The sequence below is a fragment of the Dendropsophus ebraccatus genome, chromosome 11 (genome assembly GCF_027789765.1).
Source record: "Dendropsophus ebraccatus isolate aDenEbr1 chromosome 11, aDenEbr1.pat, whole genome shotgun sequence".
NCBI lineage: Eukaryota > Metazoa > Chordata > Amphibia > Anura > Hylidae > Dendropsophus > Dendropsophus ebraccatus.
In genome coordinates, this window is record NC_091464.1 from 81,992,729 (window position 1) to 82,006,541 (window position 13,813).

A 13,813-nucleotide genomic window follows, 5' to 3' on the forward strand; every position below is an offset into this window, starting at 1 on the left:
CACCGAACGATGTGCGAACGATGAGCGAACGATCAAACGATAAAAATAGGTCCGGATCCTATTAAACAATCAACGATTTCTCGTTGGTCGTTAAATCGTTGCCTGCTATTACACAAAATGATTATCGTTCAAATCCGAACGATTTAACGATTTTTCGAACAATAATCGTTCCGTGTAATACCACCCAAAGGGCTCATTTACACCTGCACGTTACACATCTGTATGGAGTTTAATCCATCCGTGTAACGGCCCACGCGGATACTAAGGAGTCGCTGGAGAGAGCCTAGTACATTACTCGTCTCTTTCCAGCGAATCCCTAGAGAATGAATAGAGCTGCAGGTCACCTGCCGTACCCGCGGCTATATTGATACCAAAGGAGTCGGGAGCCGATACGGGGACTGGCGGGGGGGATCTCTTACTTGTCCCCTATCCCGTGATAGCTTTGCCTGGACAACACCTTTAAGTCAGTCAATCAATCTCTGAGAGGCGTGCATAATAGGAAAAAAGTGCTGGATCGTTCAGAAAAAAAGGGAGAGGTGCTGAAGACTGAGTCTATCAGATAGACACCCTGATGGAGTTCACAAGTAAGGTAGCCTAATATATCTATATCTTTATATATATATATATATATATATATATATATATATACATATATACATTATATATATATATATATATATATATATATATATATATATATATATATATATATATAAAATCTCCTTCATAAATATAGTGAAAGTATAGTCTGTCTTACCTTGGGGTCCTACATCAAATGATTTGATCAAGGACTTGACTGTAGCTGGATTATCATTGGCAGTCGTTGATACGTGACCCAGGCCGTGGCTCTGCCATCTGATGCTGCTCACTCCGTCCCCGTTTTCTTCATTCAATAACTTTCTGTGAATTGACGAATCAGTTTGTTACAATAATAACATACTACTAATAGTTTACCACTTTACCAATAGTTTGACGCATATACAAAAAATAATTCTGCTGCTTTATTTAGGGCTGTACAATCCATGAACTTTGAGCTATACGGTAACACCCGAGTGTACTTGTATAATGGGCATGGGGGATCTGCTGTCTCTATCAATGACGCCAGGCACAGGGGTAACAATACAAGGTTATCATAGAGGAATACAAGTTAATAAGCAGAGCTGCACTTGGTGAGATGGAAATGATTGCAGGCAATATCTAACGGATCAACAAAATGCTTTTATTTTCCAATTTTCCAGCTGAAACTGATTGCAACGTTCAGGAAATGTATCAGCATAAAATAATGGGGGAGATAGGAACCATTTGCTGCCTATGTGTACACAGGATGCAATAAGGCTGAGGGTATAATGTGTCCTATTAGGACTGGGCATGAAAAATGTGAAATTATATAAATTATTATTATTTTTTTTTAATTCTTTATTTTTTTGCCATTTTAAAAAGTACAAAATACATAAATTCATAATTAATCAGTGCCCATAAAACAAATATTGCGACATTATTTCACAAATCCAAAGTTACATCAGTACATTCAGGCATAGACAAATATATAACATGGCCAAAAGGGCTTCATAGAGGCTTTGTTCAGTTTGTACAATTATCACCCATCCCTCTCCCCACCCCTCCCAATTCACCCACCCCAATGAGCCAGCGGGAAGAAAAAAAAAATTATATAAATTATTTTTTTTTTTTAATTATAGAAATGAGAAAAGTGATGAAAATGACTGTCTGATTCATTATTCCAGTCCTTGTATGTCTGCACACTCATGCAAAAGGGTGCAAGTTGAATGAACAATACATGAAATTAATATTAACTGTACTCAACTTCAACAGTTATGCTTAAAGGGGAACTTCGGCAGATTTCTTTTTTTTTTTTCATTCAAATCAGCTGGTTTCAGACATTTATACTGATTTGTACATTTAAAAATCTCCAGTCTTCCAGTACTTATCAGCTGATGTATGTCCTGCATGAAGTGGTGTATTCTCTCCAGTCTGACACTGTGCTCTCTGCTGCCACCTCTGTCCATGCCAGGAACTGTCCAGAGCAGTAGCAAATCCTCATAGAAAACCTCTCCTGTCCATATCAGGAACTGTCCAGAGCAGAGGTGTCAGACTGGATAAAATACACCACTTCCTGTAGGACATACAGCAGCTGATGAGTACTGGAAGACTGGAGATTTTTAAATAGAAGTAATTTACAAATCTATATAACTTTCTGAAACCAGTCGATTTGAAAGAAAAAGATTTTCACCCAAGTACCCCTTTAATTTGCCATCTTTTGTCCACAAAGTTCCTTTCACATCATCAGTTTTGGCACATATAATAAAGACATAGCTGTGTAAGTAAGTGTTCATCCTCTCAGGATTAGTGTATATATATATATATATATATATATATATATATATATATATATATATATATATATATATATATAGACGTTTCAGTCTATTGGCCTTTGTCCACCAGGTGTAATGCTGGGTAAGCAGAAAAGGGGAAAAGAGAAGTGACTAAAGGTCCTTTTACACAGGCCGATTATGGACCAGGAGAATTGCTTAAAACCGTCCTTCAGACGGTAATCAGGCCGTGTAAAAGTGCCAGCGATCAGCTGAGCAGTGGGAAAACTCCTGCTCTTTTGTGCGGGTGGTAAAATTTAGCGCTATTGCTGTAAACAGGGGAGGTGAGGCCGATAGCAATACATTTAAATGGCCAAACAAACGATACAGTGATCACTTGTGTGGCCTGCCTGCGTAACTAATCGTACCTTATGAGGGCACTGCAAAAAAAGTGCTGATCTCGCTGATCGCCACTCGATTGCATCCTTGTCAAGCCCCACATCGGGCCATGTAAAAAGGACCCTAAGAGATGTTCTTGCAATTGGCTGATAAGACCTAATAGAGGTTTGGCTGAATTGCTAAATATAAGGCCTCCCCCAAAAGTAAGACCTGGCAAAGTTTTTGTTTGGAAGCATGCCCACCGAACAGAACAACAGGGCATACAGCTGAGATTCTTTTTGGCCTGCCGCTGTTGTCCCCTACCTTCACCATCCGTTGCAGAGCAGCTGCATGCAGGACATGAAGACCGTCACCTGCCACCAACCCTGATGTTCTGTTCTGCGGCCTTCACTTGTAAATGTGCAGGCAAGGCATCAAGAGGCCTGTCACCTACCACCATCCTCGCTGTCCCCTTCAACCAGATGTAGGGCTGTACACAGTCTGCTGTTATCCCGTCAACTGCCGGCGTTCCTGCTGTGCTGTGGGGAGCTCCCCCTGGTGGCCGGAAGCCGCCATACCATAGGCTGTCCCTGCTGTGCTGTACAAGTGTGCTGTGGTAAGCTCCCCTTGGTGGCCGGAAGCCGCCATACCGTACTCTGTCCCTGCTGTGCTGTACTAGTGTGCTTTGGGGAGCTCCCCCTGGTGGCCAGAAGCTGCCATACCATATGCTCTGTTCCTGCTGTTCATGTGACATGTCAATTCTTCTTCAAGGAAAAATAAGACATCCCCTGAAAATAATACCTAGCAGATCTAGGGAAATTATATACACAACACCATCTTATTTTGGGGGAAACACGGTAGATAGAATGAAATCCACTAAATTCAATTTTTTTATAAAGTTACCTTTTCACAAAAGGAAAGATAAGTATAAAGACCTCAACACTCAAACCTAAAAGACAAACATTAAAAAAGGTAGACTTTACAGAGAATTGTCCTGCGCCCCTGGTGATGTGAGCCGTCCTGCTAAGAGGATGCCAGCAGTTTCATTAGGAGTAATCCTGGCAGATGGCTGGTTGCTCATAATTAAAGCTTTTAAGATGCCAGGGTTATAAATAGGATGTCCGTTTCCTTACTAGACCTTATCCTGAGGAGACTACGGTGGTGTCCTTATCCTGAGCGCTGACAGTGAATGACAACTCACAAAGAGACCCTCAGCAGCTTCAGCACCCTCTGCACACATCACAGAAAGCCTGCAGCAGCAGCAGTTTGTAGATACAGGATGGAACTGCAGATCCCCATAATGCAGTAGTGTAGTACAACAGGCTAGAATAGAGAAGCAGGGCTGCTGTCAGAGGTCTGTGTGGTCACATGACAGCAATGGGGAAGGGGATGTGTTCAGCATGGACCAATCAGGAAGTGAGAATCACACAGCTGTGCAGGAGGACAGTGACAGAAACTTCCTTATATAGTAGTGTGTATAGCTGAGTGTGAAGCAATGAGCAGGGCAGATGTGGGCACATACATGCGGCACTCTCTGTCCGGGGAGAGAGGGGTTACAGCTATGAAGAGATTACCTCCACAGTCCTGTCCCCTGATGTAAGCCCCAGCCTGAAGTGGATCTGCTATGATTTGGAAGGTGAGGGAGACTTCCTGGGTCAGAGTACATTGCTGTAGACCCAGCTATGCAGACCATGCCCCTCCCCCACCCACCCAGTACAGGGAACTCTTAAACCAAAGCAATGCTCTTAATCCAAGTTACAATTTTGGAAAACTGTGAGCTCTTCTTGCAAAACGCTCTTAATTCAAGTTACTCTAAAACCAAGGTACCATTGTATTTCTCTATTGCATAACATGGAAAAGGCCTGGCAGGTTTGCATATTGTTTAAAAGGAATTGTCCCATCAGCACAACATGGCCTGTTATTGTGGCATATCCACCATGCAGGAACCAATCCCTTCTATGAGCCACAGCAGGGCGCTGATGGACTACATTTGCCTGGCTACTGTTTTCCTGGTAAAATCATGACAGAAATGGTGGCTCATTATGATACAGCCTCTTTAAAGAGGTTATCCAACGCTACAAAAACATGGGCACTTTATTCCCCCGAGACAGCACCACTCTCGTCTCCAGTTTGAGTGCCGGTTTTGTAACTCAGTTACATTGAAGTGAATGGAGCTTAACCCCTTAAGGACATGGCCCATTTTTGTTTTTGCGTTTTCGATTTTTCCTCCTTGTGTTTAAAAGACCATAGCACTTGCATTTTTCCACCTACAAACCCACATGAGCCCTTATTTTTTGCGTCACTAATTGTACTTTGCAATGACAGTCTGAATTTTGCATAAAGTACACTACGAAACAAGAAAAAAATTCAAAGTGTGGTGAAATTGAAAAAAAAAAACGCATTTCTTTTATTTGGGGGAACTGTGTTTTTACGCCATTCGCCCTGGGGTAAAACTGACTTGTTATATATGTTCCTCAAGTCGTTACGATTAAAACGATATATAACATGTATAACTTATATTGTATCTGATGGCCTATAAAAAATTCAAACCATTGTTAACAAATATACGTTCCTTAAAATCGCTCCATTCCCAGGCTTATAGCGCTTTTATCCTTTGGTCTATGGGGCTGTGTGAGGTGTCATTTTTTGCGCCATGATGTGATCTTTCTATCGGTACCTTGATTGCGCATATACGACTTTTTGATCGCTTTTTATTACATTTTTTCTGGATTTGATGCGACCAAAAATGCGCAATTTTGCACTTTGGGATTTTTTTGCGCTGGCGCCGTTTACCGTGCGAGATCAGGAATGTGATTAATTAATAGTTCGGGCGATTACGCACCCGGCAATAACAAACATGTTTATTTATTTATTTATTTACTTTTATTTATAACCTGGGAAAAGGGGGGTGATTCAGACTTTTATTAGGGGAGGGGGCTTTTTACTATAAACAACACTTTCTTTTTTTTTTTACACATATACTAGAAGCCCCCCTAGGGTTAGGGTTTTTCCCCCTGGGGTTAGAGTTATTCCCCCTGGGGGACTTCTAGTATATATACTTTGATCTCTCATTGAGATCTTTGCTGTATAGATATACAGCAAAGATCAATGAGATAGGTACTCGTTTACTCGTCCTTAAGAGGTTAACCCTTTGAGGACCAGGCCCAAAATGACCCAGTGGACCGCGCAAATTTTGATCTTAGTGTTTCCGTTTTTCCCTCCTCCCCTTCTAAGAGCTCTAGCACTTTCAGTTTTTTATCTACAGGCCATGTAAGGGCTTATTTGTTACAGGAATAGTTGTACTTTGTAATGGCGTCATTCATTTTACCATAACATGTATGATGGAATCCCAAATATATTATTTATGAAGATATAAATTGGTGAAATCGCAAAAAAGAATGCAATATGGTAACGTTTGGGGGGTTCCTGTGTCTACGTAATGCACTATATGGTAAAAGCGACATGATACCATTATTCTATAGGTCAGTCCGAACACAACCATATGCAGGTTACACAGATTCTCTAATGTTATATATTTTTTTTAAATGAAATCCTTTTTTTTGGCAATTAATTATAAATAAAATGGGCCTATTGTGACGCTTATAACGGTTTTATTTTTTCACCTATGGGGCTGTATGGGGTGTCATTTTTTTCCGCCATGATCTCTAGTTTTTATTAATACCATATTTGTGAAGATCGGACGTTTTGATCACTTTTTATTAATTTTTTTATATATATAATGTAACATAAAATCGGTAATCCGCGCACTTTTTTCCCTCTTTTCGTGTACGCCGTTTACCGTTCGCAATGACGCTTGTTATATTTTAATAGATCGGACAATTACGCACGCTACGGTATATTATATGTTTATTTGTTTATTTATTTTTATATGTTTTATTTATATAATGGGAAAGGGGGGTGATTTTGACTTTTATTGGGGGAGGGGTTTTGGGGTAGTGTGTTAGTGTTTTTAACTTTTTTTTTTTTTACACATTTGAAGTCCCTTTGGGGGACTTTTACATTCACTACTTTGATTTTTACACTGATGAATGCTATGCCGTAGGCATAGCATTGATCAGTGTTATCGGCGATCTGCTCATTGAGCCTGCCTGTGCAGGCTCAGTGACCAGAGCGCCGATCGGACCGCACGGAGGCAGGTGAGAGACCTCCAGCGGCCCGTTTTACCGATCGGGACCCCCGCAGTCACACTGCGGGGGTCCCGATCGGTAAGTGACAGGGGACTCCCCCTGTCACTTACACTTAAACGCCGCGGTCGCGCCGCGATCGCGGCGTTTAAGGAGCTAATGACACGCGGCAGCGCAATCGCTGCAGCGTGTCATTACCGGTGAGGTCCCGATTGCAGCCGGCCCCCACCTGCTATGAAGCGCGCTCCGCTCCGGAGCACGCTTCATAGCGGGAGAAACACCCAGGGCGTACAGTTACGCCCTAGGTCGTCTGGGGACAGACTTCCATGGCGTAACTATACGCCCTGGGTCGTCTAAGGGTTAAAGGGGTTGTTCACCTTTTTTTTTTTTTCTTTCAAATCAACTGGTCCCAGCAAGTGCCAGAGATTTGTAATTTACTTCTATTAGAAAATCTCAAGTCTTCCAGTACTTATCAGCTGCCGTATGTCCCACAGGAAGTTGTATTATTTCCAGTCTGGAGAGCAGGAGAGAGGTTTTCTATGGATATTAGTCCTGTTCTTGACAGTTCCTGACATGGACAAAGGTGGCAGCAGAGAGCGCTGTCTCAGACTGAAAAGAATACACTACTTCCTGCAGGACATACAACAGCTGATAAGTACTGGAAGACATGAGATTTTTTTATAGAAGTACATTACAAATCTCTGGCACTTTCTGGGACCAGTTGATTTGAATGAAAAAAAATAATGGTGAACAACCCCTTTAATTGCAAACCACACCTGAACCTGAGACAAGAGTGGTGCTGTCTCTGGAAGAAAGCGGCCATGATTTTGCAACCCCTTTAAAGTGACTGTACATTCTAAACAATCCCCGGTCCCAATACCCCCCTATGTCTAATATACAAGTATAACCTATCTTGCACCCTTTCCCTGTGTTTTTGTCATAATTACTGGCTCTGGATGTATAAATTCACCTTCTCTGTGTCCACTCTGACTACAATGAGCTCCCTCTTCCCCCCTCCCTTTATAGTCACAGGACATGTGATCTCCTCTCTGGGGGGGGGGGGGGGGGGTTAGCAGTCTATTGACTTCGTAACCCGACCCCCAGGAGACGACATCATCTCCATGCACCTGTGCTGCTTCCATAGACTTACAGGTGTCCCTGAGGCTAGGTTTCTGTAATATGAAGATTTATAGTTCTACTCTTCTTGCTGTCAGTGAATGCAGGCATATGTACCTGCCTTTGTGTCACAGCTCTGTTTATTGTAAGTGTTATGGATGGTCTTAGCGTCTGGATGGAACTAGAATGTTTTCATTCACAGTCAGCAAGCAGAGTACTAAACCCACACTACACCCCCCGGTAAACAGATGCTGTTATGTAGCACATAGCGATACCATGCGCACATCAGCTCTGCTACATCAGTTAGTATAGAATACATACTGGAGTGATGCGAAATCAGTGAAAAAAAAAAACAGTCCTGTGTAATGACAGCAGTAGGCAGGAAAGAAAGCTAAGGGGGCAAGTACACAAATGGACCAATCAGAGAAATGTATGATGGGAAATGTAGTTTCCTGTCTGGCGCCATCTTGGATGTAGATCAGCTTTTAGAAAAACTTGTAACTCCGGAATGGCAGCGGCTAGAAAGACAGAGGACGGTTTAAAATACTCAGGGGGACTTGGTGAGTAAGACCAGCTGGCATTTCGTTTTTAGCTGTTAGGGCCAGTTCACACGGAGTAAAACTGGCGAAATATTGCAACGGAACTCTCAGTCACGGAATCCCACCAGCCTCCGTGTCACACAGGCAGGAAGACATGTGCTGCAGCAAAGCCTGCCCACTATTACAGATTCCCTTTAAGACTAAGACCAGCCATTCATAGAGAGTGAATTATTGGCACTTCTAATTTACAAGAAGAATCAACATTTTGTAATAATAGCAGAAACATTTAGAATTAAAGAGTATGTGATATGTAAATAAAAAATGTTGATAGCAAAAAAAAAAAAAAAAAATATTGGCGCCACTATCACTGCACTGATATCCTCATACGTCACAAGAACCCTAAGTGGATTAAAGTCCAGAGACGAGCAGCTAATGTAATTTACATTTATATCTATGTTGACGGTAGTGGGAATTTTTAGTACTGAAGATATGAAGATAATGTGGTAATCATGTGTGCAGACATTTTGTTTTACTAGTCATCCTCTCCATAGTCTTCTGCATGCAGCAGACTGTACTGTATGGCAATAGAAAAAATCCTGTCCATGTCAGGAACTGTCCAGAACAGCAGCAAATCCCCATAGAAAACCTCTCCCACTCTCCAGACTGGAAAGAATACACCACTTCCTGCAGGACATACAGCAGCTTAAAAAGTACTGGAAGACTTGAGATTTTTTAATCAAAGTAAATTACAAATCTCTGGCACCAGTTGATTTGAAATAATTTTTTGGGGTAAACTACCCCTTTTAATGATACAATAAGCAATGCAGACAGCAAACCCAGAAAAAAAACTGAACCTGTCTCCCATCAGGACGAGGCTGTATTTACACATAGATTTTTGAAGTGCAGTTTGGAGGCATAAATCGCCAATATTATGCCCCCCAAACCATCATTTTTGCATCTGTTTTTTTCCACCCTTGAATTGCATTAAATTGAATGGGAAATTACCAAACGGTTCACACAAAGTTTAGATTGACTGTTGGAATAATTATGGCTGTAAAATAAAACTACGGGTGAAATGTCAAGCTTTTTCCTGTTAAATTCACAGCAATTTAGTGGCCGGGGGAAAAAACAGATTGTACTTTTTTTTTTTACAGTGTAAAATAACTGCAAGTCACTTGTTTTGGGCTGAAACAACTTAACACTTAAAAGAAGAAGTCCGGCGAAATTTTTTATTAATGAATTGTATTGCCCCCCTGAAGTTATACAAATCCCCAATATACACTTATTACGGGAAATGCTTATAAAGGGCTTTTTTCTCTGCACTTACTACTGCCCCAAGGCTTCACTTCCTGGATAACATGGTGATGTCACTTCCTGGATAACATGGTGATGTCACTTCCTGGATAACATGGTGATGTCACTTCCTGGATAACATGGTGATGTCACCTCCTGGATAACATGGTGATATCACCTCCTGGATAACATGGTGATGTCACAACCCGACTCCCAGAGCTGTGCGCGCTGTGGCTGCTGGAGAGGATGATGGCAGGGGGACACTGAGGGACACAGGGCACTGGAGTGACACTGAGCACCCCTCTGCCATCATCCTCTCCAGCAGCCACAGCCCGCACAGCTCTGGGAGTCGGGTTGTGACATGACCATGTTATCCAGGAATTGACATGACCATGTTATCCAGGAAGTGACATCACCATGTTATCCAGGAAGTGACATCACCATGTTATCCAGGAAGTGACATCACTATGTTATCCAGGAAGTGACATCACCATGTTATCCAGGAGGTGACATCCCCATGTTATCCAGGAAGGGACATCACCATGTCATCCAGGAAGTGACATCATCATGTTATCCAGGAAGGGACATCACCATGTTACCCAGGAAGTGAAGCCTTGATGCAGTAGTAAGTGCAGGGAAAAAAGCTCTTTATAAGCATTTCCCGTAATAAGTGTATATTGGGGATTAGTATAACTTTAGAGGGGCAATACAATACTTTAATAAATTTGCTGGACTTCTCCCTTAAAAAAAAAAAAACTTATTTGCATTATCTCCAAAAAAATGCCTCAAGCGAGGCACTTACCTCCTCTTTCTGGCACTGGTCTGCTGATTTGTGAAAGTCATGCCATTTATTGAAAATGTCAACAGACCAGCACTGGAAAGAGGAGGTAAGCATTTTAGTGCACTGGGGGCAGGACTACTGCCCCCCAGAGCAGCGATCTGCCCCAGCAAACCCGCTCTGCAGAGAGGGGATCAGTGTACGGGGGTTGGTACAAGGCAATATTTTTTAACTTGTATTCCGACCAAACCAAGAAAGCAGGAATTTTGAATAATTAAGGGCTTCTTTACTATATCGGCTAAAAGTTGCAAAAAAAAAAAAAAAAAAAAAGCATTTTATAAGTGTTGCGACAGATTACAAAGTTGATTCCCAAGTAAGTGTTCACTTTATCTTGCCAATCCAACCAATTTTGTTTTTAAGGTCTTGTATTTGTCATAATATATATTCACAGGTAGGACCTGGGTCTTAGATGGATTAAAGGGGTACTCCGGTGAAAATCTTTTTTTTTTTTTCTTTCAAATAAACTGGTTTCAGAAACTTATATAGATTAGTAATTTAGTTCTATTTAAGAATCCAAAGTCTTCTAGTACTTATCAGCTGCTGTATGTCCTGCAGGAAGTGGTGTATTCTTTCCAGTCTGACACAGCGTTCTCTGCTGCCACCTCTGTCCATGTTAGGAACTGTCCAAACTTGAAGAAAATCCCTATAGAAAATCTCTCCTGTGGTGGACAGTTCCTGTCTTGGACTGGAGCACAGTGTCAGACTACACAGGAAAGAATACACAACTTCCTGCAGGACATACAGCAGCTGATAAGTATGGGGAGACTAAAGATTTTAAATGGAAGTAAATTACAAATCTATATTACTTTATGGAACCAGTTGATCTGAAAGAAAAACATTTTCCGCCGGAGTACCCCTTTAATTATGTAATCTGAAATCATGCAACAACAACAAGGGTATTTATGAGCCTCAAAGAATACTGTGTGAACATAGCCTAACATTCTCAAGAGTATCTCCAAAGCTGGTGCACAGTTATTGGAGGACTCCGTAGGTTGATGGAAAGCAGACGGTTTGGCGTTTTATTAAAGCAGGGCTGATGTCATGTGACCTCAATATAGACGCACTTTAGCAACTTTATTACAGCTGCAACCCCCAAATCTCCCACGGTTCCACTAAATATAAAAGGTCAGTATAGAACCAGATGGTGATCTACATTTTGTTTATTGCGGTCGGGAAAGTAAGGGGGGGGTTCGATGCCTTTTAACTGCAATACTAATGCTAAAAAGAGGCAACATTAGAGCCTTGGAGGGATTTTTTCACTAATAATTCCAATATTAGACTCTGGACTACCAATGGCTTCATGCTAGAAACATTTCCTTTGAAATAAACATAATGTTTAATCAAGAGCAAAAGAGCCGATGTCTGCTCCGAGATCTTCCGGATAATATAACCATCGTATTCCATATGTGTTCACATAAAACAGACTGCTTTATTAACCTCTAACATTCACCGTAATAAAAAACAACCACGAGGGAGAATAATAGACATCAGATGCTTTATTTGTATAGGAAAATATGTCATTTGCATAACAATTTTCTCGCTGCCAAGAAAACAGAGAAGATATTGGCGGCTTACAATCACACTCAGTATTTCAGCACTTCATAAAGATATGTTGGGTTTCACATAAAGATATCTGGGATACATTTAGGAGGTTCAAATGTAAAGGGGAAAAAAAGATGGCGGCTCCACTGTAGGCATGCGATTTGGATTTTTAGGATGCCTGGATGCAGGGCCGGCGTCCACACAGGGCTTACTGGGGCAAGTGCCGGGGGTCCACAACTCCTCTAGGGGCCCGGAGAGGAAGAAGAGCCTGTGTGTTCTAATCTTCAGCCAACTCACTGTAGTGCAGGGTGGCTGAACATCAGAAGACAGAGCAGGACCTGCACAGAGAGAGAATAGTGTAAAGGACCGGATCACATGACCTGAAGGTCCTCAACCTTACAGTGTAGAGAGCAGCCAGACAGAGAGGAAGAGAGAGGAGACTGAGTTGTAAGTGCTGCGTGTTAGTGTCTGTGAGAGTTGGTGTCAGCCAGTAATGTGTGTGTGTGAGTGGTGTCTCAAGTGATTGTGCATAGTGTGTGGAGGCTGGATGCATAGTGGATGGATGAGGGGCCTGTCGAAGTTCTGTCACCCGAGGGCCCACAAAAACCTGGAGCCGGCCCTGCCTGGATGCCATCTTTACTCCTTTGCATCATTCCTCATAAATGTTCTTTACAAAGTATTAGCTTGGAAGAAACTCATTTTACGTAAATGTTTAAAAAAAAAAACATATTGACACCATCAGCGCTAAAATATAAAATATATAAATGAGTAGAAATAAGAACCCGGTCACCCGGCCACCTCCTCAGGATGGTAAAAAAGTAAGATCGTTTGGCGTATGGAGAAAAAGTTGGAGCACCACCGGCACTGCTCTTGTGAATGGTGGTCTACCGATCATGGTCCTTCTTTTTCTCCAGATGCCAAACTGATTCTGAATGGGAGGGATTCCCCAAGCTGAACTGTGACCTTGACCCCTTGTAACCCCACTTCTGCTGGGGTTTCTCCACTCAATATGTCTATCAGTGGTGTGCCCTATGCACGGCCTGAGCAGGTGAGCAAGTTTTTATCCCCCTCTCGTATCTGGCTTCATCCTGTTTTTCTGCACATAGCACTCTCCTTCTTTCCTCCTAAAAAGGAAGATAATAATAGTAACTCACATGGAGAGAGAGAGAAAGCACGCACGCACCCCAGAGCTGCTTTGTATTTGGCTTTACTTGCTTTCAAGGACAATCATGGGAAGAGAAGGATGAAAGGAGCAGGCATACACCTGGATGCAACAGCTGTTTCAGACGACTAGTCCATCACCGGACCGGAAGATGGACTAGTTGTCCGAAACGGCTGTTACACCCAGGTATATACCTGCTCCTTCCATCCCTCCCTTCCCATAATTGACTTTGAAAGCAAGTAAAGCCGAATACACAGCAGCTCTGGGGTTGGTGCATGCTTTCTCGCTCTTCATGTGAATTGATACGTGCTGTTTCAGTGTTGCACCACCTAGCTGTTAACTCCACTGGTGCCGGTCTGTTTTTTACTGCTCTATAATAATAGTGATGCCTCCCCAAGAATTGCTACCGTTAGCTACACATTTTGGTCACCCCTCAGTGTCAAAAAGGTAAAGAACTATAGACAACTCCT

The 13,813-nt window shown here is 42.1% G+C and overlaps 1 protein-coding gene across 1 annotated transcript in view; it reads right to left on the reverse strand.

Annotated features, from left to right (window-relative positions):
* SPECC1 (sperm antigen with calponin homology and coiled-coil domains 1) overlaps positions 1-13,813 on the reverse strand; it is a 242,055-nt gene that overhangs the window by 70,403 nt on the left and 157,839 nt on the right. The window contains exon 8 of the mRNA XM_069946097.1: positions 758-900. Coding sequence (XP_069802198.1) covers positions 758-900 — 143 coding nt within the window. The remainder of the gene's footprint in view (positions 1-757; positions 901-13,813) is intronic.